This window comes from Bolinopsis microptera, chromosome 2 (assembly GCF_026151205.1).
Source record: "Bolinopsis microptera isolate Bmic1 chromosome 2, MBARI_Bmic_1.0, whole genome shotgun sequence".
Classification (NCBI taxonomy): Eukaryota; Metazoa; Ctenophora; class Tentaculata; order Lobata; family Bolinopsidae; genus Bolinopsis; species Bolinopsis microptera.
The window spans coordinates 13,222,284-13,244,502 of record NC_087073.1 but is presented as its reverse complement, the minus strand read 5'-3'; the positions used below and the strand labels follow the sequence as shown (position 1 = coordinate 13,244,502).

Here is a 22,219-nt window from a genome sequence, read left to right as displayed (position 1 = left end):
TATACCGTGAGTACTGCGTTGCTACGACGAAGTGTGACTGTGATGGACAGATGGAAGGACAGACATATTTACTGTGGTACTGGTATTGAGAACGAGCTTAAAATTCTGGTCAGTAAAAAATTGGAAAAATACTAGATACTAGGAAGTCTACCTTCGTTATGTTAGGAACTATAGAAGTGCTGCGGGCTGCCAGGAACTGCACATGGTCTTAAGATTCATAACTCCAGGTGCAGCTGATAGTTGTTTCTCTCTTTCTCTGATTATGGTTCATTTGTGTGATCTGTTCGTGTGATTCATGTGACTTGTAATACTTTGTTCGTCTAGAAGCGGACACTTCAATTATGATGTCTTACTTCTAGACTTTAATGTTCCCTTTTATTTTTCGGACTCTTTACAAATACTCAATTTAGTTCAACTCTAACTGGATTTACAATCGCCTATGACTTATAGTTTCCAGTATTTATTATTACCGTCAAAGTTTACTTAATCTGATAACTCTTACAGTGGGTAGTGGGTACTTACTATTTATACTATTTGTATGTTTTTGAGATCAGACATTATTGCTAAACATTTCTTTAAAATATCGCTCAAAATCTTGTAAACACTATATTGTTAACTATACATATGCTTTATCTTGCACACTCCGTGTGCGACTACACATATCAGAACAAAAGTTATACTGCCTTGACCAATGATGAGCCCATTAGTTTCGTAACTGCTTTGTCTCTGCACTGATGTAACCATCGCCTGATACCCTTATAATACCCTTATAAGGGCATACGATCATGTTAAGACTTAAGATGATCTTATAATTAGACTCTTACATGATATTGTTATCTTGAGGTGTACTGCAATAGTGATTTAATTGTGGAACATCTACCTTATAAACGGTTGAGTGTGTTTTATCACCTTAATAACACCAGAATGTGTGTGTGTGTGTCTGTCTGTCTGTCTGTCTGTCCGTGTGTAATTTCCGGTCGGTTATACAAAAAAAACGGTAAGAGTTACGGGACTGATTTTTTCGGTATAGTGTCGACAAAACTCTGATGAAGCCCATAGGAAATTTTTTTAAAAATCGGCCGATGGTAAGTGGTTTAATTGATGGTTTTGTACCACAAATGTTACATAAAATTGCGTGAGCAGAACGGCAAGAGTTACGGGGCTTGCTCTCTCTCTCATTACTGTGTAATATGTTATAGCTGCATTTAAGTAGCGTCATAATTGGATTAGCCTGGAAGATTCGCTGTAATGTTATACCTTAAGCTTATTAGGGGAGGGGGGACTGTTAGTGTTTGGGGTCTGTTTGGACTGCAGAGAGAGAGAGAGAGAGAGTTCATACGACAATGTTATGCGTGTTTTCAAATATAATATGCGGGTGTGGTGCGGAGTTAACAAGGGTTAATTTCTATAACGATTTAAATAAAAATAGAAAGCGGTTCAAGACGGGAGTGATGAGGTGTAATACTCGGTGTTCAGACCTTATGATCATGGAGTGTGGTGCCTCATGGCTAATAATGACTTAATTATCCACAAGAAATAACTGATTATGAGATTATTGTTTAAGAAACTATTGGGTCACCTAATGCGGGTTTTGACTCAGCGGGTAATTACTCCTACCCTTTTTAACTGCGGCAGTGAAATCCCGGCCGTAGGCCGGGTTACACTAGTATTTGAATAAGTTCGTAATCTATATTAGATAGATTACGGGTGAAATTGCAGTACGGTGAGATACCAAACACCGCGACCGTGTTAGGAAGTGAATTTCATACAATCTGACATAACATTGATGTAGTAAAGATTCTATATTTGTAAACCTTGTAAACCTTCATTCTCCTTTTTATTTGGCTTTCAAAACTCAAAAGCTCGTTTCGAATTTTTAGAATGCCTAATGCAGATACCGATTCATCTTGTCATTGATTTATTTGCTTTTCATTGACTACTTTATTGAGACTTCTTTTTTATATGAATTTAGAAAGAAGTTGACAGAGTTGAAATGTAATAGTTGTACAGTAAACGGTATCATTAATCATACCTTAGGTTTCAATATGTAACTGCGTATAACACTAGTGTGTTATGTAGGGTACTTACCTGGTGAAGTGTTTTTCTTCTATTATTAGTCACCATCTTTTGTTCTTGTAGGATCACTAGGATCTCTACTAACGCTGGACGACACGTTACCCTGTTTTGGTGTACGGGTCCTCCACAACCAGATACGGATACCTCCTAATATAACATAAAACAAAATACCAATTATACTCTGTAATCAATATAGTCACCTGATACCCTTATAAGGGCATGTGATGTTAGATCACGTGATGTGGTGTAACGAAGTTAGTTGAATGTGAACAGGTGGTGTCATTACTCGGAACACAATGAACTGTGCCAGCTCCTTACACTGATCTACAGTTGCTCAAGTGGACATTTTATATTCATAGTCGTTAGCCATATTATTTGGCATTTCGCCATTTTGGCAACTTCCGTGTTGCTACACTTTTCGGCAATGTTTCTGTAATTAAGAGTAGGGAAAGGTTCGTGCTTTTTTATTTTTCAAACCCCGATAAATCTGATGATTTTTTGTTCTTACAACGAAATATTTGCACCAAATTGACGTAAAACATATGATTTTATCCGTCCCAAAAGATTTGTTGTTGGATATTAGTATTTGGCTACACAGTACAGTGGATTGTTTAATAAGCATATCGAGCCGTGCGAGTGTGATATCAAGAGTTGCCACACCGTTTTAATTTTAACGGAATGTAAACCACGAACCATTCGGCATGGAAATAGGCCAGCATAGCTGAAAAATTACTTCGACTTTGGATTTGGTGGAGAGAAGGAGGTCTAGTGATGATAGTCGCTCGAGCCAGTCATTTTCATACTTTACCCACTTTGTTGAATTCTTATAGCGTATCACCTTGTCGTCTTGAGACCCTCAGTTTACTCGCTATCTTAGATAACAACTTCTCAGGGCTTTTCATTATTCATGCGATGCTCTAGATTAGGTTTTCATTTTTGGGATTCTATGTTACATTGCATTGTCTCATAGTGTAATAACTTAATAAGACCCCTGATTCGATATAATTCGTTATCATTGGCCAGTCGTGGGATTTATTATTATGTTGATGAATAATAAACTGGTGATATGAACTGTAACATCACCCTGAATCCTGATAATATTCTAATTTGAGGGGTATCAGTTTCTCTTATCATTCCCTCTGTGAGACAGGAACCACACAGCACCTTCTCTGTGAGGTAACGTATTATCAGGATCTGGTTAATAAGCCCGGTAAAGGGGGTGTTCTATTTCTAGTGCCCCTTAAAACTGCTCACCCTCAATTAGGATACTAGAACATTGTGACAGTGTAGAACATTAGAACATTGTAGAACATTAGAACAGAGTCTCGGGAGGACAGCTGTGCCAGTTTCTTGATCTTTGTTAATTAAATTTCTGACTTGCTCTATTTTTTGGCTTTTGCTCAACAAGGTACACGTGGATTGTGATGTGAGAATGCGATATGTTTTGTTTACCCATTTTATAGTTATCAGTATTGAGTTGTTCGACACTTTTCTCTTCTTTCTTTGGCTCCAGTGAGAGATGTGGAAGGTAACGGAGAAGCTGGTGGTAGTTAGTTTGACACGTGGTAGCGTGTATTGGATTTGATTGGACGACACGGTAACCAATACAGATAACCATGTCGGTAGAGTTTGTCCCAACTTCCTTCACTTTCAGTAACATAGGCAAATAGCTTTGTCTCATAAGACCAGATCAAGCGGCTAGCTGATCGGCAAATCACCCTCACCTGCTGAAACAGACTCCACCACCTTCTATTTGGGAGTCCCTCAGTCCCTAATAGTTATTGCTTGCTACACGTTGCAGTAGTCCTCATTCTCCTCACGTCCGACAATTGCGTTTATTTTGTCGCTAATAATAATATCCCTTTAAGCCTTTAGTGCACGTGAAGCGTGCACGCCACCCGGCCGGCGCGCGCTTCGCGTGCGAAAAAATATAGGTATGCAACGTACGTCATGTATAAGAGTATAAGCAAGCTATTGCGATTGGTTTATGTACTGACGTTCGTAGAATAGTTTAGTCAATTAAATGATTAACACAGCCTTAACATATGCCAATATAGATCTCTCCCTCTGTAAGTGTGCATGTAATTGTATTTACACAAACTTAATACTTGTACTTACAGTGGTCCCTGTAAAGCTTGTACTTCGTGCTGTTTCCGTCTTTAGTTACTCTTTGTACTCGCGTACTGAGTACTCGAGTGTACATTTTGTTTATTTCAATGTGTAACGTTTACTTTCGGATTGGTTTATACTTTGCGTTAGTGGTATAGTTGAGTAGGTGTACTAAGTATATACCTAATCGTACATTGTACATTGTACTTCAACTTGTTATATAACAGCGATGCCTCTTCTACGACGAGGGAAGTTTTCAAATGCTATGTACAGTGTACACTATGTAGTTTAAACGGGTAAACTTCAAATGTATACCTCAAACGGTGGAAGGTCTGAATTCTTGTTATTGTGTTTAGCTATCTTCATCCGAAAGCTTAAATAATGAGTGCCCATTTTGGCAGAAAAATAAGGGACCAAATGAACAGGTTCCTTATTCTCTAATAGAGTTTTGCCCAGAAATTTGTAAATTTGTAAGAGAAGTAACTAGCCGTTAGCCGTAAGGTTAAATCTGAGATGAGTTAATAACAAAAATCACTCAGTCGCCTTTTTCGGACACCCCATGCATAGTGAGTCTGCAGCTTATATACTGCGTCATTACGGTTTAAATATAAACCACCTTACCAATTATAGATAATATCAATAATAAATGGTCTAGAGAATACACATAACACATAAACTGTAGAATTAGGATGGATTGAAGACGAGGACGATGTCGGTGGAGGAGGTGTTGAGGACGATGTCAGTGGAAGATGCTGGGTATGGTGACTTTTCGAAATTAGACTCAGACGATGACAAAGGAAAACAGTTCCAGGATTTAGTGATAAAGTTCAGCAACCTCCGTACTCTGTTGGAACCTGGAGCTGGGCGCTTTGGGGAGACCGCAGAAAACGATATTAGGCACAAGATAGGTAGGTTAATCGTAATGAAGATTAGAATTGAGATGATAATTATTTATTAGCACCAGGTTATAAGTCTAATTTTCTAGCATTCTCATTTTCTATTATTAATTTTCTCAATCCCCGACACATTGTTTGCACTCAAACAGCTCGTAGTCTAAATACTTGCAGATTTGTTTAAACTCGTATCTTTCACCAGCTAAGACAGACTATGCGGTTATAGTTGGGGTATCAACCCAGGATAACCTTCCTCTGGACTCTGTTGGAAAAGCGCCAGAAAACGACGCCACTGTCATGTCCGATATATGCAGATTACATCTTGGCATGAAGCCAAGTCGGGTAAAGCTCCTCACTTCACACAGAAAACGTCCGACCAGGGAAAATATCAGGAAGGCAGTGAAGGACGCACTGAAGACGACAAAAAGGGAGGACATGGTCCTGATATACTATAGCGGTCACGGACACACTGTTCAGGATGAGCACTATCTTGTTCCACAGGACTTCAGGTATTCCTATTGCATTTATTAAACCTTTTTTCTTCTTCTTTTCCTGGTTACGTTCACAACTATTTTGGCTTCACGTCAAGCTTCTCCTATAAAAACAACAAAAGAACTATACACTTTACAGCAATCATTAATCTAAAGTCTTTAAAATACCTCTGGTTTCAGAATGGAGGACACCCACGGGACAGGTATCTCAGCTAGGCACTTCTACAAATGGTTTTCAAAGTCAGACTGTCGGAGGATAGTCCTGATACTGGACTGTTGTTACGCGGAGAAGTTCACAGAAGCTTTCTACCGGGTGAGAGGTGATCAAGAGATGGACAAACATCTGTACCTGTTAGCCAGCAGTGAGATGTCACAACCTTCCGTGTCAGATGAGTCGTGGTTGGAGTACGGTTACATGACCTTCTTTATCAAACATTACTTTAACTTTGTCTGGTAAGTCAATAGAATAATGCATAATTTGTTTCATGTTAAAGAAGTTTGATAAAACCTGATCGCTAACATAAAAACGGGTTGCTTGACACAATTTGATAGCTCTGAAAACCCCGATAAATTTTGGTGTTTCTCAAATATTGATAGCTCTGATAACTAAAAATCATCTCCCAAACAAAGGTTTTACACCACTTAGACCATTATCTCGCAACAGTTCGACTGACGTTTTATTTCAGCGCCCCAGTTCATCAGGTGTCCATGTTGGGGCTAACACGTTTTATTAAGAAATATGCGGTACCTCTCAGTAGGTTTACTTACACAGTGGAGGATAAACAAGTACGTGGGGGGGGGGGGGGGGGGGGGTTCCTGGGGTTTTACGGGGTTTTATGGAGTTTTTATGGGATTTGAAATGATTTCATATCAATTATCATAATCTGTAATCTACAGTTCAAATAATTATAATGTATGTCATTGATTGACATCAAGGTTTCAAAGTCAAAAAGAAATTACACGGACAAATAGAGTTTACAAGGTTTGTTTACTTTAGTGGCTTTATAAACGCATAGTCAGGATGGAATGGAGTGACGCCCCCCACTAGCAGAATGGCAGTTGTAACAGACGTGCTCGCTAGAAGTCTACCTTTTGCTCACCTTACTTCTCCTTATGCCGATGTCTTCGACTCTGAACATTTCAAGTTGGAACCTCAATGGTATTAAAGGTAACATTCTTAGGAGAGAACATTTAGTAAGTGACGCTAAACGTTATCATTTCGATGTAGTATGTCTCCAAGAGACAAAATGCCGAGACTTCGAGGAAACAATTATTGACGGTCACAAACTTGTAACACTAGCACAATCAGACAATTGGTATCATTATGGTCTCGGTTTTCTAATCTGCCCAGTCCTTGTACCTTCTATCGTTGCATGGAGATCACTTAGTAACAGAGTGGCTTTCATTGATATAAGACTCACAGAACCCAACGGATCTCATCGTAGGATCAGGATCGTTAACGTATACGGACCAACCAAGAAGATTGTCGATGATGACATCAGTAAGGTCACAGGTAACTCCCCATTGTTACAATCATATTTCAATGATCTGAAAACTGCTATCAATATCCCAGCTCGGTACGATTTGTTTGTTGCTGGAGATTTTAATGCCCGACTTGGGAGATGCAGTAGGAAAGAGTATGATGCTGGCCTTAATAATCATATTGGTCAGTTCGGTAATGGTCTGAGAAACAGGAACGGTGAGTTTCTACTGGACTTTATTGTTGATAATGGTCTGTTTGCGTGCAATACTGCGTTCCAACACAGAGCGAAGTATATTACCACCTGGAAGGCTAGATGTGTTCCCAAGGGCAGACCCAAGGGTTCAAAAGACACTGTGAACTATTTTAAACAAATTGATTATATTTTATGTCGTACTAACTTTAAAGTCTGTTTAACAGACTCCCGCTCTTTTTGCGGTGATTTTGTGAAATCTGACCATAAACCTGTGGTCGCACGTTTTAAACTTGGTTGTGAATACATTGTACATAAGCGGCCTAAGTCTGACAAAATAAGGTTTGATGTCAATCGCCTTAATGATTCTGATATTAAGTCTAAATTTTTTGATTCTTTTAAAAGTGATATTGATTGTAGAGTTTTAACTAATAATGCTATTTCTGAAAATTCTGATATTTTTGGTATATTGAGTAAATGTGCCGTCCAGGTGGTTGGTAAAGTGCCCCCGGGGAAGCCTCATCAGTACAGCGACGATCCAACTGTCGTTAAACTTTCAGCAGAGAGAAAGTCCCTTCAGCAAGAATGTAGCCTCACAGGGATAAGTGACAGGAGTGACCTCAGAAAAAGAATCAACCATCTCAAACGTACCATCAAAAAGAGGTTGAAATCTATCAACGAGGCCACTGCTAACGCCCTAGTAGATGTCATCAACAACACCGACAGCTGCAGAAGCATGTTTGAAGCGAATAGAACTTTGGCCCAGTGTAGGATGAAGAAAGATGGAGTGACTGTCCACGATGCAGACGGCAACACCTTAGGATCTGACTCATTAAAAGCAGAAGCTATTAAAGAATACTTTAATAATGAGTTCAATGACAAAGATGAACCCCACCTCCCAGCATTCATAGACCCTCCTGGAAGCCTCCTCTGTCCCATAACACCTGAAGAAGTTGGCCGTGCTGTTATGAAGCTGAAATCCGGTAGAGCGTGTGGCCCTGACGGTATACCTAATGAGCTAATGAAAGCTGCTGGATATCCCCTCCACTATGAGTTGGCTAGGATCTACAATCTCTCCTTTGAGACCAACACATACATCTCAGCTATTGGAGAAGGTATCCTGACACCCCTTCAGAAGCCAGGAAAACCCCGAGGTCCGGTAAAGTCTATCCGGCCCCTCACATTGCTAAATGGAACTCGAAAAGTCCTATCCCTCGTAGCCTTGAACAGAATCAATTACCACGTTGATATGTACACTGGACCTTGGCAGGTGGCATACAAGCAGGGTCGCAGTTGTGCTGACCTGGTTTGGTCTCAGAGAATGTTGACATCAGTGGTTACCAGGCGCGAGTTTGAGTATAGTAAAATCAACATTGACATGACCGCTGCGTTTAATACCATCCGCAGACAGACCATCATCAACCTCCTCATTGATGCAGGATGCTCTAGAGACGACATTCGCCTGGTTCAGTACCTCCTCTCAAATACAAAGCTCAAGGTGACGGTCAACAGAGCTGAGTCTGGTGAATTCGTGATTAATATTGGAGCTTACCAGGGAGACAGTCTGGCAGGTAAAGTGTTTACATTGACCCTTGCCGGTGCCCTGAATCACATCAGAGCCGTGATCAGTGTCACAATTCCTAGACCAAACCCCCCAGTCTCTGATAGAGGCCTCCCGTTAGAGTCCGCCTATGCTGACGATGCTGAGCTTCTGAGTGAAGATGGTCAGAGTCTGGTGAAGATACTAGAGATTGCCAGTGACATACTAAAGGACTGGAGCCTCTTTGTTAACGAATCAAAGACGGTGTTTACAAGAGTGTATTTGGCAGAGACAGATGCTTTGGATGCCCATGGCAATAAAATCAGAGGAAATGAAGAGTGGCGAGAGTCAGTGCTATTAGGATCAAAGCTCTGTTCAGAAAGAGATATTGTCAACAGACGCAACAAAGCCAATGTTGCCTTCTACACCTACAAGAAAGTCTGGTTGAATAGTTCTGTTCAGATCAGTGAGAGTAGAAAGCTGAAGTTGTACGAAGCTCTTGTCACTTCAGTGTTGTTGTATAACTGTAGCAGCTGGGCTGCTCCTGAAACCGTAATGGCATCTGTCGACGTTCTTCAAAGAAAGCATCTGAGACAGATAATCAACACCTATTGGCCTACGGTTATCAGTAACGAGAACTTATATAAGAGATGTAATGTCAGTCCCCTTACTGAAAGGATCAAGAAAGCACGATGGAAGATGCTTGGGCACGTTCTCAGAAGCGGTGATGACACTCCCGCTTTCTTATCTTTTAGATTTGCATGTTTAGGATGTCTTGACTACAAAGGAAGGAGGGGCAGACCTCGTTCAAATTTATTTGATTTATTATTAAAAGACATTATGACGAAGAATATTATTGTGATTGTAAATAAAAGATTTAGTTTAAGTAATTTCAACGATTTAGTGTACAAAGCTCATGATAGACGCTTATGGAGAAGCTATGGGTGAGTCGAGACTACTCGGCCACTCGATTTTATGATTTATTTCCTATTATCTTGTGTTTGCTGTATATAGTTGATTAATAATAATAATAAACGCATCCAACAGGTAGAGCAAAGACCAGTACTAGCACACCTAGGGCCTGATGGTGAGGTGGAGACGGACGCTTCCTACTATGATCAGATAGACCCAGGTCTAGTAGACTACTGGTCAGGCAGGATCAGGAAGTCGTACGCTTATCAGTCCTGGTGGTATGAGCGGATGAAGGACGCCAAGGTATGCAGCCTAGGGTGCCTGTAGAATGTAGATTGTAGACCTACCTTTATCATGTGTTATATGTTACTTAATTTTAAGTGTCCACAGTATTTGTTCTCCTACTGAAATGTTAACGAACAGTCTGACTAAGCAAATTCAGTAATACCACGATTTACTGCGGACGTTGGGAAAAAGAAACAGCCACGGTAAATCGGAGTTTGCGGTAAATCGGGGTTTTACCGTACACTTAAAACCCTGTCCCCCTCACAGGTATTACTAAGTGAACCAACATTCAGCTACTCCCGCCTCTACTTCGCCATCTTCCTCAACGGTCTCAGCTCCCTCTGCATACTCCTCTGTGAGCGCGACAGTTTCCAGAAGGAGCTGGACACACACGAACAGTTTAACGCATTTGCTCTGGCTCTGGAGCAGCTGGTGACACGTGACCTAGAGGGTGTGACCCACTCAGAGTTTGAGAGATATGTTGCAGGGGAGGGGGTGTGTGATCCCCGGGGTGTGATACAGGGTGGGGTGTCAGAGGGGATAAGGTCTGTTAGTCAGCCTTCAGCTCCTCCAGAAACTTATGTTTGTACTGTTAACAGCACGTTCTGAATTAGAACAGTTTTAATTTATTCAATTTACCATTTTGGCGAGAATTTTGCGTTTGAGTGATATCCGCTAGAAAGTTGGCATTGCTGTTATCAGTAAGTTAGTTATAGTATTACACTTCGAATTGAAAGACTTGATTTTTGAAGAAGACCTAATATTATCATATTTTCACACTGCATGTCTATAATTATACGAATTTGAAAACACTAAAAATGTGAAAACGATCATATTGTTATAGGTTTTTTACCCGTGCGTAATACAAATATAATAACGTTCCAGTACATTAATTACAAATAGATACGACACTGCTCTGTTTAATCAGAGCTGTTGAAATTTTAGTTTTATATTTTAAATTTATAATTGTGATGCTGTTTAGTTCAGTTAATATAGAAATGATTTTTAACTTGTAAATTAAATAGTTAAAATGTTTAACGGTTAAGTTTCAATGTAAGATATAAGTACTTGATTCTAAATTTCAGAGCTTTTCAAATGCTTTATCATTGATCGTTATGATCGTGGTTTGTTCCGTGATATTGTAAATTCTTGATTCAATAATCATTCCATTACTTCATAATATGTCGTTTCAATTGTATTGTGCATAATTTCCAGCCAGTCACTAACTGAGTTAGCTCCGAAACCAGCTGTGGTCGACCGGGATCTGGACGACCGGGATCTGGTTCAATTTCCCGTCCTTTTTCACGGGATTCTTACTTTGAAAATTACTAAATCTTCACCAAATTTGGCCGCAGAGAAATTAAAAGAGACGCTAGCTCTAATTTATTAAATTTAATTAATCAATTGAATACAGAATATTTTTGATTACTTTATTGGACGTAATTTGGACTAATATTGCGTGAACGGACATATAAATTTTGCTAAAAACAATCACAACGAAAACAAAAACCGGTTAACATTTAAATTTTTACGACAAGCAAAACTAGAGTTGAGGAGCTAACAAAAGAATTAAATAAGATAATCTACTTATAAACTAAATATTGCGTGAACGGACATATAAATTTTACTAAAAACAATCACAACGAAAACAAAAACCGGTTAACATTTTAATTTTTACGACAAAAAAACTAGAGTTGAGGAGCTAACAAAAGAATTTAATAAGATAATCTACTTATAAACTTACAGTTACTTCTCTTGATTTCAGAGAAAATTTCAAATATGTAATAAATAGAACACGTTATCGATGAAACGTGCAGTGACGGTTTCAAAATGTTGCTGTTGAGCAAAGTAATCGGAAATGCAAACTATTTAGCATCATGGCATAATATGAATTATGACGATGATATTTAAATCTGTGACCCTTGATCCTATTCCTATGGAAAACTAGCTGAAATTAAATTGGCTACTGAATTTAGTTTTAGTCAGTACATTTCGTGTATTCTTATCTAAATTAACAGTTATTTGATAACAGTTTGATTATAAATGCTCCGATCACAAGAAATACGGAGAGGTGATGAGTGTCTGAACCGTTTCTGGTGAACTGGTATCTCTCTTGTCCCATTTCAAATTCTAAATTCTCAACCTGAAATCGTTCAAAGTTTTATTAACCCTCAGTTAGAGCTAATGACCATTTATCGACGATGCCAATATAATATTATGGTTGCACGCTGAATCAATTTCTTGATAGCTCCTTTATTTGCAAAAATCCATCCTCTTTTACAATCGATTAGGACAGAGATTAGAAAATTCATTATTTCAACTTGTAAATGGTAAGTGCATTAGCACATGACAAAATTAATTACAAATACAATGATGTTGTGAATTCACCTTATTAGCAGTTAAAGGCGCAGTCGGGTATATCAAGTAGGCTACCATCTTCTCCTTCTCGGGTAGGTTTAGAGGGTCTACCGGCATGTTCAGGATTATCTTTAATCTGTTTTCATTTTCTCCGGGTGTTCGGATTATTGTGCCGTTGGAATTGCCCATTTCAAACTGAAAGTGGATCTTGTTAAGTTCGTATCGCATTAAATAATATACTGAACCTTCTCAAATCCTTGCGATCTTAAAGTTAAACTATTTGTGGTTGGAGCTGGTTTTACCTTTAATTGAGAATCCTCCAGCTTCAATTTCATTGTCGGATAAACTGGATTTGAGTAATTTCCTGTGACATACTCAGCCTCTTCCACGGACAATGGTTTATCGACTATTTCCTCTTCCACCTTTCTCTTTGCCCCTTCAAAAGTGTCAGTGTTTTCTCCAATCCATGGTTTGGGGAAGGTACAAGCATTTTCTGCGTCCAGCCACACGTCTTGCTTCATCAACTTATCAAGCATGTAGCTGCAAAGTTGTAAAGTGCAAAAACAAATTATCATATTTGATATTGGGCTTCAGGGCCATGAGTCCCCGCCAAACTCCTCCTCCCCATAAATATACTGTAGAAGTAAAAGCAGAAGGTTTATAATGTGCCGCGAATAGAAAACGCGAACGATATAGACCATGACCATCGTAATATGAGTTGTTAAATGAAGTTTCATCAGATATGTAGAAACTCATAGAGTTTCTATATATCTGATAAAAATACTTATATTATATAAGTCATAATCTCTACTTCATATTTATGGATTTCAGGACAATATACTGATTTAAACAACTAACATCTGCATGGGCTTCTGCATCCTCCACATATTAGTGTTCTTGTAGTTGTTGCCACTTATCACGGTGAACACACCTATCTTTAGACTAGGGATTACAGTGATGAGGCTGTAGTGCCCGTAGGTGGAACCTCCGTGGTTAACGTACTTGTACCCTGGTGATTTCTTTAATTAATCAATCATGATGCAGCTACTAGTACAGGTAGATAAAGGTTTGGGCTGTGATACTTTTAAACCAATCTATGATGAAATAATGTGCAAGTGTAATATCCAACTAGTTGGGTATATAGTATTTTTAATATGCAACTATTTAACTTTGAGACATAATTACGAGCCCTCCAGCGTCCAAGTAACTAAGTAATGTCCGACCGAATAAATTCCGATAGGGTAGTTGACTATTGAATTTCGCTTTAGAACAACATATTGCATACAGCACAGTACCTCTGTATGTTCCGATGATGTGCCCATAAGCATAACCACTGTCTTTGAAGGTAGCGTTGAAGGTAGGTTTCTCTATTAATGTGGAGTCCCCTAACTGCATACCCATCAGTGTCTTTGGCTCTGTTATACTCTCCATAACGTCCCTGAGGAAGAAGATTCAGACAAGAGAACAAACAATTCAGTAGTTTTTAATTACCACAAGTAAAACGACCTTTTTACAATTGAAATATAAATTTAGGTAGTGTGATCGCGATCTTGTAGGTCTAGAGGAATTAAGTTTTGGTTTGTAGTGTTTTTATATAGAAGGTTGATTTAAAATCAATTACTTGCTCAGCACGGCTCCATCTTCACCGTTCAGTGCGTCTATAACACCGATCATGAACTTGGCCATATCACCCGCTGTAGATATGATGCCACCTGAATCAGGAACATTAATTTATGTGCGAGACTGTTGGTAAACAGGTCAAACGGAAATTAATGAACCTAATGCTCAGTATGGTGCTATCCCGATTCGAATGGTGCAAGCGGTACCAGAGGCTCCCTTGGTACCAGTGGAACTAATATATCAATGACACTACAAAACATAGTTTCAGTGTGAGCTGCTTCTCTCATACCTGCTGGGTTGTGTATCCCTATGAACTTCATGGCCTCTTTAGGGACGGGGTACAGAGTACTGCGGTCCTCTCCTTCCTGGTACGGCTGAGCAAAGTCTTTCTCGCTTAACGCGTCGAACTCGTCGTCAGACACAAAACATGATTGTTTCATTTCCAGCGGATCAAATATTGACTCTTTTACCTGAGGTGAGTTGATGTGAACAGTTTGTAATATTTACCCTGGAGTGGTGAAGGTATTTTATTCGCCGTTCTAATACATAAAGACAGGCTTGTTATTTTTAACAAGCCTAACAAAAAGAAAAAGAATCGTATATAAAGACTAGTCTGTGAATAAAAACCTGTTTCTCGAATGATTTCCCTCCGAACAACTCCACGATGTATCCCACCAGAGTGTAAAACCAGTTATTGTAGTAAAATGAAGATCTCATCTCCAATTCCTGAAATATTCGCTTTGAAGATGACGGATGGTTTTACAGAATTTTCTCTCCCTATGCGTCAACATGTAATGGTGTTTTGAGCGTTGGCAATGTTGATTAACAATGTAATTGTATTTACCTTTTTGATGAAACTATATTGACAGTTAAAACCACAAATATGTTTGTTCTCAAGAAATAATGCTGTTAAAATTGTTAATTGTGCGGCCATCTGCGTTCACTTAATTAAGTCATTACTTATTAATGACGTGATTAATTTTATGCAATTTTATTGAATTGCACGCATTTGTCATTATCATCGCCAATAAGTTATAATTACTTTAACAAGAACATGTCATGATTTATTAATTTGTTTTAGAACGCTTCTAGAAAGTTGAATGCCTCCTGCTCGATCAAACGAGGACTTATAATAATTTTACAATATTACATGGTTCATTAAGTGTCAATTGCAAATTACTCTTTTATTTGCCACTGGATAGTGTTGCAATATGTTACCAGCGTCTAGCACCTGTGTTTAATTTTATGACAAGTATAAACTGTCTTTCAGAAAGTTAATAAATATATTTTCAAATCAGTAAAAAAAACTGGAGATAGATCCAATTTGACAACAACGTTGATTGATAAAAGCTCAAAAAATAACCTCTTGGAAAAGTGGGATAAATTTGGTGACCCAATCTGATCGGGAGATGTCCCTGTCGTCTGTGAGTAACCAGTCGTGCATCTTAATACCAGTTCTGTGCGTCATGGCATCTTCTAGCGTGCACGTTTTGTTCCTGTACCACAGATTGTAATTAAAATATGTGTATCATCATACATTTTTAATAAATTTAATGCAAAAATTATTGTCTTATTTCATGCATAGAATTTGAAGGTCAGATTCAATCAAAACTTACCTAAAGGCACCTTGCATGGACATTTTAACGTTTTTCTTGGCAAATATATCTGTAATCTTCTCCTGCCAGTCGTAGTGACCTTCTAGCACTTGTTTACCAGCCATGTAACCAGTAAACTCTTTAGATATCGACCCTATACTAAACCTGAAATAGAGAGGTTATGTGTTATAGCTGGAAACCATAGTAAATTTCATAGTAGCCCTAAAATTGTTTCAATCCAAGTTTCACGGAACTGTGCCCTGTTCTGCTTTTAAACGTACAAAGCAGGGTTTCCCTATTGAAGCGTTGAAAGTTTAATTTTTGGCCACCATATGTCATGTCATCAAACTGGAAAGTTAGCTTTTAAACAATAAAGTTGGTGACAGAAGGACGTGAACCTGGTATTGTTGGTGACATCAATGTTTTTTTCTCTGTTAGCCTTACCGTAGGCTCTATTCAACTCCAACTTTCCATCTTTCACAGCACTTATAGCGAAAGCCGCCGTACTAGGGTTGCAATCCTGAAGTACAATTGATATCAGTATTTCTTGGAAAGCTAACTTTCAAGTTTCAAAAACGTTACAATCATTGAAATTTCTGCAAAAAGTCGATGTCGATTTTGAAGAAAAAAATCGAATAGAATGGTTGAAGTGAAAAAAACTGCAAATGTCCCAAATTTCATTTCTTCCTAGAGGAATTAAATATTATACATACCATCATCTTTTTGAAGAGAGCGTCATACTCATCAGCCACCACTAAATGCAGGGGTAGGAGTAACAGTACACCCAGCATCCTACATTAGTCGTTCAATCCGGCTCTTTGTTGGTAGTCCTCGATAATATCCCACTTAATAGTAGATACAAATCAAATACTCTCACCCTGTCACTGTCAGTTATTCCTCAGGTTTGTGATGAATAAGTCAATCTTTACTTGATTTGTATAGGTTTCTGATCTGTGACTTGAAGATGTGTCTTTTTTCTTGGAGTTCTTTCAATGCCGCTGCTACAGATCTTCTTTTACTCGACGAGAACTTTAAACTTAATCCATAATCAGTTGCATTACGGTCCTGGCAAAAGTTTAAAACGTTAAAATCATCAAATGACTAATCAAGATGGTCTTAATACTTCCAACACCAGTACTATCTCACTATGTAACAAATATCCATTTCGACTTATATCCTCGTATGGCGAGCTCGCAATCTCAGAGGAAAACTACATTTTTCACCGTATCAATAACATTACATGGTGTCTCTTTGAATTATACCACATCAAACAATTTAGTGACAAATTGCACCTGGTTAACTTTAGTCAACTGTGACAAACGAAGTTGTACCCTAGGAATGAAGACATTTACGACAAAATTAAAGGTAAATTTATTACATAAAAGTGGCTTAAATTGTAGGAGCTGGAAATAAGTTGGTCCAAGGAACGGATCTCGGCACAATTTACCTACGAAGGTAACTGTAACAATTGTAAGCTGAAAGATACAGTGGTATAATGGATATACACATGTAATATGATCGCCATGTGAAAATAAGTTACGGCCGGCAGAACAATCAGTAGTTCGTTTAAAGATTGGATCTTGGAAGTTTGTAGCTGGCGACCATATAAAGTTGCTGGCAATATGAGCTGTTTTGACACATGATCCTGTGAAACCCTGACTAAACAGAGCTGATAGAAGATTCACACTGGTGTAAAACCAGAGTAAAAATAAAATCAACCCTTATTTTAAATTATCTCTACCCAATCTCAACCGAAACTTTAACCTAACTCAGACCAAATCTTATCTTGAATCAATCCGACATCTTTGCAGGGGTTGATAAGGGTTAGATTAGGGTCAGATAATAGTCATTTAAGGGCCAGATAATGGTCATTTATGAGTCAGTTAAGGGTCAGTTAAGGGTCGGATAAGGATCAGATAAGGATAATTTAAGAGTCATTTTTCAGAGCAGTTCTCTGGGTACAGTTAAAAATGCAGTTGGCAACGTGTTGCTCTTCTCATTTAAAAACACTTAATTAATAGCTAATTTCAAACACAAACAAATATCGCAAAGGGTTTTCATCCCGTTGCTGGTAGTGCCACAAAGTAAAACAAAATTTAAGCTCCAATCTATTTTAGTTTCAGTTAAATCTGTAACTCAATTTTTCGTTCAATTTTTCGTTCAATTTTTCGTTCGAAAGGAAGTAATCTCAGTAGATTCACTATCCAAATCATCAAGCTAATATAATGCCAAGTAAGAACAGACAAAAGTACTCAATCTATAAAAGTCGCTGCTCGCAAATATAACGCGAATAATTAAAAAGCGCAACAGCTGCAATTGTTGGGGGCCGGAATAGCTCAGTGGTTGCGGTTTCAGACACCTTCCACTCCGCCACATTTTACCATGTCCGTGTGTCAGTTAATTGCATGAATTGTCCAGGTAATTGTTTTACTGTACAGCATTGAGAGCTTCTTCTTCACCGTAAGTCGCGGTATTTGCCGTTCTACAACCCCTCACAGAAATGCTCTAACTCAATCACCCGCTCCACACCTATCGTGTTAACAACAATTACACCTCAATTGTTTCCACTAAATTGTATTACGTCACATGGGAATTAACGGGGAGGGGACCTCTAGTGGCAGTGATTGTCTGATAATATCGTGCTATAAAGGCTAGGTTACACCCGGGGTCTAGGGCACGTACACAATGGAACCACAATTAAAGCATTAACCTCAGATAATGGCTTATTAAAGTAGGACTGGTCGTCTAACACTGTGGGTCTAGGTCTAACGTAAAACCTAGTGGTCCCTTGTGGTAAATCTAGCCAGACGACCGGAGTTCGGGTTTAGGGGTGGAATTAAGGTTTCCGGTCTAATTTTGTGGTGAAATATGATTTGCAAGGTTTAGGGCTAACAGTAAAACTTAATCCGATAGCTGGAAAAAGGTTTAGTGATGATTGTGGAATCTGACCTCAATCGAATGTCTTGAAGCGTCTAAGAAGTAAGGATCGAAGATCATAACAAAGAAAACGAACAAATATTTAGCTCGCATCTGTGACACAGCAAAATATCAGTCTAACAAAGCAATACTTATTTACTTATCAAAAAAGCTTGATAATTTGGTGCTTAAATAACTTAGCTATTCAGCGAATTTTCCGGTTCATTTTTTAATAATTGATGGTAGTCATCTAGTTACGACATCAAGTTATGTCATGAATGCTAAAATTTGTCTCTTTTCCTGCTTTGGCCAGGAGAAAAGTTGAAACTCGTGCCAAACTTACTTTAATTTAATTATGAGGTATTTCATTCCGTTATAAGGATTGCTTCCTACTTATCTCTAAACACAATGTCGTTGGTAAAATATGAACATTTCATTTTCCAAATCATCCTTTTATCTGATCTAAATCAAATTTGTCCTATAAAAATGTTATCATATCCGTATAAAAGTATAAAGAGTATGATATTTGTAACATGCTGTCAACACAGCTGAATGAATAAGCAGACACCTGCAAAGACGAAAGTGAGCTCGCAAGGGAACTGGTGGCCCGAAAACAGACTTGAATTATTCATAATTTGATCATGTCAGAACATGTTGTTGTGAAAACTACGTGCACTGAACCGTCACGTTCTCCAGACAAAACGAATTCAGGTTAAAACAAGGTCTGTTAGGACCATCATTAGATGCCAACAGCATATACTTACGCCAACTGCAGTGTAACAAAGTCAATATATGCGGCTTTGAAGGCCAAAAGTTCTCATTGCACACCTTGGTGGTTTTTCAAAACATAAAGCACGATTTTAGAAGCGAATGTGTTCTTTCTGTCAGTGTCTTTTAACATATGAAAACTTCCAACATGTGTCATATAATTATGCTTTGCCTACAAAAATAGTTTAAACAGATTTTAGATTCTACTTAGTTTCTGTGTGATCTATCTTCCACACGTGGGCTAACAAGAATTTCCACCATTACAATCCAAGTATTTATATCCTTATATTAGTTTTTACTTCCTGGCGATATCTGTCAAAAACGAATAAATCTTCAAAACTATCCAGATTAAGATATGCAATGAATGTAAAGTTCGAATATCTCGGTAACAAAATAACCTTATATTATACCGTAAACAGAATGGAATTAATACCATATTAGCATGTATTCCAAGTCGCCCTGCAAAGCATTTGCACACGGCTAGATTATGACACAAATCACAAATTTATTTATTATCCGTTAATTGAGGAATTCTTTTTGATGCGTCACTCTAGAAGATAAATTGGCAGGAACGTCCAGGCACCAAATTTTTCGACGATAAATTAAAGGAATTTTCAATGCAAAAAACACCCATCTGTTTTTTGGAAAGGAGAAGTGACGTTGAATGTTGGATTGTAGCGTGAGATTAAACTTCCACAAACGTCAAACCCACAATTACATTGAGCTATACCGGTGCAATTCTTCAAACCTACGACTCTTCATATCAAGTATTAACTGTGTAAAAAAATATCTTCTGCAAAAATTAGAAAAGTTCGATAATCAAAATGCTCCTCAACCTTACAATATAACGTCTTGAATATATTTCTTTGGAGAGATGATGATTTCGAAACTAATTTTATGTAGAAAAGCTACTGCTGAATCATTAAAATAGCGGAGTTGGTATGCGTTACTGGCGGACTCCCAAAAAAAGACCCCGCTCCTTAGATTGAACACAAGGATTTTCACAGAACTAGTTAGGAAACATAACTTATGTGTTGTACTTTGTGAATTAATACCGCCTTGAGGCCCGCATATTAGATTTTATTTCATTTCGTTATACTTACAAAGAGGCATTAGTAAAACAAGAGTCTTAACATCGGACATCGTTACTTTTGTGAAGAGCCGAAATTGTAAAACAAGTTTGTAAGCCACCTCTAAAATATAGCATTTGAGCGTACCTCGAAAATCTATACGTATCGTTAGGCTGAAAAAGGAAACAAAATCGTCTCGTCCATGATTTTGAGACGTTCATCCAAAAGTACTGAAGTAGTGATGGAAGTTAATTGATCATCATATTATGAACATGCTGGTAAGTGGTAAGGATAGGTTTATAAAATGTACCGCGAAATATGCTGCTTGTTGACGACAGGTAAGGTCTGTTCATGAACTAGTTCCAAGTCAAAGACCGTACTATTGCATACGAAATAAGAAAGTGAGAAGCAGCACACTTTCATGTTTAACTCCTGTTTAATTACTGTTTAATTCCTGTTTAATTCCTGTTTAATTCCACTAATGGCCGAGAAATTGCTCGTTTATTGGACGGAACCTGAACGGAAACAACGAGGAAAAGAAGGAGTCGTGAAAGCACAGTGTGAAAGTGATGCTAGATTTGGAGAGAATGTCGCGAAGGAGAGGGGTGAGATGTTGACTGAACGAATTTGTGGAAACAATAATTCAATAAGTCACGTTGATGGGAAGTGAGTGTGAGGACGGTAACTTCACACTCTCTCCGGGTCTGTCCGCACTCTTCAGGGTTAGTTTGTAGTTCAATTACTAGTGTGGTTTTCATTCGTCTATTGTCATCAACTTGTCTTTGTGTGATACTCGAACTGCACTGGACACTTGACTAGTGATTTACATATTTTCTAAAGGGGTTTCAATAAAAAATGTTTCATCACAGTCTTTACAGGCGTTTTCCGAATTTCTATATACTGAATCTAACCAACCCATCGTTATAGTGTTACGGTTTTGTTAAGGGTTAAGGTTCGGGATAAAGTTATGTGTGGGTGTTTAATTAAGCCTCAGTTTTAGGGGTGAAATGTCGAACAGGATGGACAGAATAGGTAAGGGTGGTTAAAGTTTAGAAATGCGACCATTCTACAGACAGTAAGCAGATCTAATGGGGTTTTTATTAACTGTATGATTTATTGATGAGGCCTAGAGATATAAATCTTCGTTTGCTGAAGAAGTGGAAATCAGTGTAATAATTTGACGTTTCGTTTGAACATGCATGACCAGAATTGAAAAGATTCAACCAAAAGAAATTATTGATAACATAAGATATATCAGTATGCATTAGTTTTCTGAGTAATAGGTCAGTAAAATGCTATTGACAGTAACAAACTATAACGAAGGCAAAAGCTTTTTTAACGGCAAATATAGGTCACGGAATTGGTGAAGTGCGTGGGCTGAAGTGAACAGATCCGCCCGATTTGCTTTAAAAGCATTTAGAATAGTGCCCTATGACGTCACATGAGAGTTATAAACGAACCATGACGTCATAATCACGTCAAGTGGACTTCCCTGTCAAACTATGTCCAGGGTAGCACAGCTTCGAACCAGCTCTCTTCTTCAACCCCACCAGTATTTACAGTAGATGGGATCTCGTGGCATAGAGCTTGAAATAACACAATTATCGCCTTACTTGGTTGGGTTTGGGAGCTGGATTGTGGAGTTTTTGTCAGTTAGTTTAAGTTAGTCGAGTTAAAACATGTCTGTAAGTGCAGACACGGTTATTTGAGTAACTGCGACAGTTTTAGGGGAGGTTGAGAGGATTCGTGTTAATTGTCTTCAGTAGCGGTGACAGGAGTTAGGATATCTTGAAATAGTGAACCCGCGAATCGGCTGTTCTAAAAACTGAATCGAAAGATACTATGGTGTTCTGATATTTTGAAATATGTAATGAAAAAGTGAACACAAATTGACAAATCGGTTGTTCTAAAAA

The 22,219-nt window shown here is 38.3% G+C and overlaps 2 protein-coding genes across 2 annotated transcripts; one reads left to right on the top strand and one right to left on the bottom strand.

Annotated features, from left to right (window-relative positions):
- The first annotated feature begins 4,826 nt into the window (after nt 1-4,826).
- Nucleotides 4,827-10,924, top strand: LOC134811408 (uncharacterized). Its single transcript, XM_063818203.1, has 6 exons — nt 4,827-5,093; nt 5,281-5,587; nt 5,750-6,022; nt 6,256-6,355; nt 9,830-9,997; nt 10,247-10,924. The coding sequence occupies exons 1-6, from the start codon at nt 4,895-4,897 to the stop codon at nt 10,586-10,588; spliced, it is 1,389 nt and encodes a 462-aa protein (XP_063674273.1). The 5' UTR covers nt 4,827-4,894; the 3' UTR covers nt 10,589-10,924.
- A 436-nt stretch (nt 10,925-11,360) lies between these two features.
- LOC134826435 (beta-lactamase-like protein 3) lies at nt 11,361-16,622 on the bottom strand. Its single transcript, XM_063838810.1, has 12 exons — nt 16,266-16,622; nt 15,951-16,072; nt 15,574-15,717; nt 15,321-15,453; nt 14,585-14,683; nt 14,247-14,427; nt 13,959-14,049; nt 13,633-13,775; nt 13,196-13,346; nt 12,640-12,877; nt 12,368-12,532; nt 11,361-12,122 (listed from the first exon to the last, which is right to left on the bottom strand). Exons 1-12 carry the CDS (start codon nt 16,341-16,343, stop codon nt 11,991-11,993), a joined length of 1,677 nt encoding a protein of 558 aa, XP_063694880.1. The 5' UTR covers nt 16,344-16,622; the 3' UTR covers nt 11,361-11,990.
- Nucleotides 16,623-22,219: the final 5,597 nt, after the last annotated feature.

Coding starts and splice junctions, on each gene's coding strand:
- LOC134811408 (XM_063818203.1), top strand. CDS start 4,895: ATGTCGGTGGAGGAGGTGTTGAGGACGATGTCAGTGGAAGATGCTGGG. Junction 6,023..6,255: donor CATTACTTTAACTTTGTCTG/GTAAGTCAATAG, acceptor GTTTTATTTCAG/CGCCCCAGTTCATCAGGTGT. Junction 6,356..9,829: donor ACACAGTGGAGGATAAACAA/GTACGTGGGGGG, acceptor CGCATCCAACAG/GTAGAGCAAAGACCAGTACT.
- LOC134826435 (XM_063838810.1), bottom strand. CDS start 16,343: ATGCTGGGTGTACTGTTACTCCTACCCCTGCATTTAGTGGTGGCTGAT. Junction 15,454..15,573: donor TCCATGCAAGGTGCCTTTAG/GTAAGTTTTGAT, acceptor TCTGTGGTACAG/GAACAAAACGTGCACGCTAG. Junction 13,776..13,958: donor GATGGAGCCGTGCTGAGCAA/GTAATTGATTTT, acceptor CTTCTTCCTCAG/GGACGTTATGGAGAGTATAA.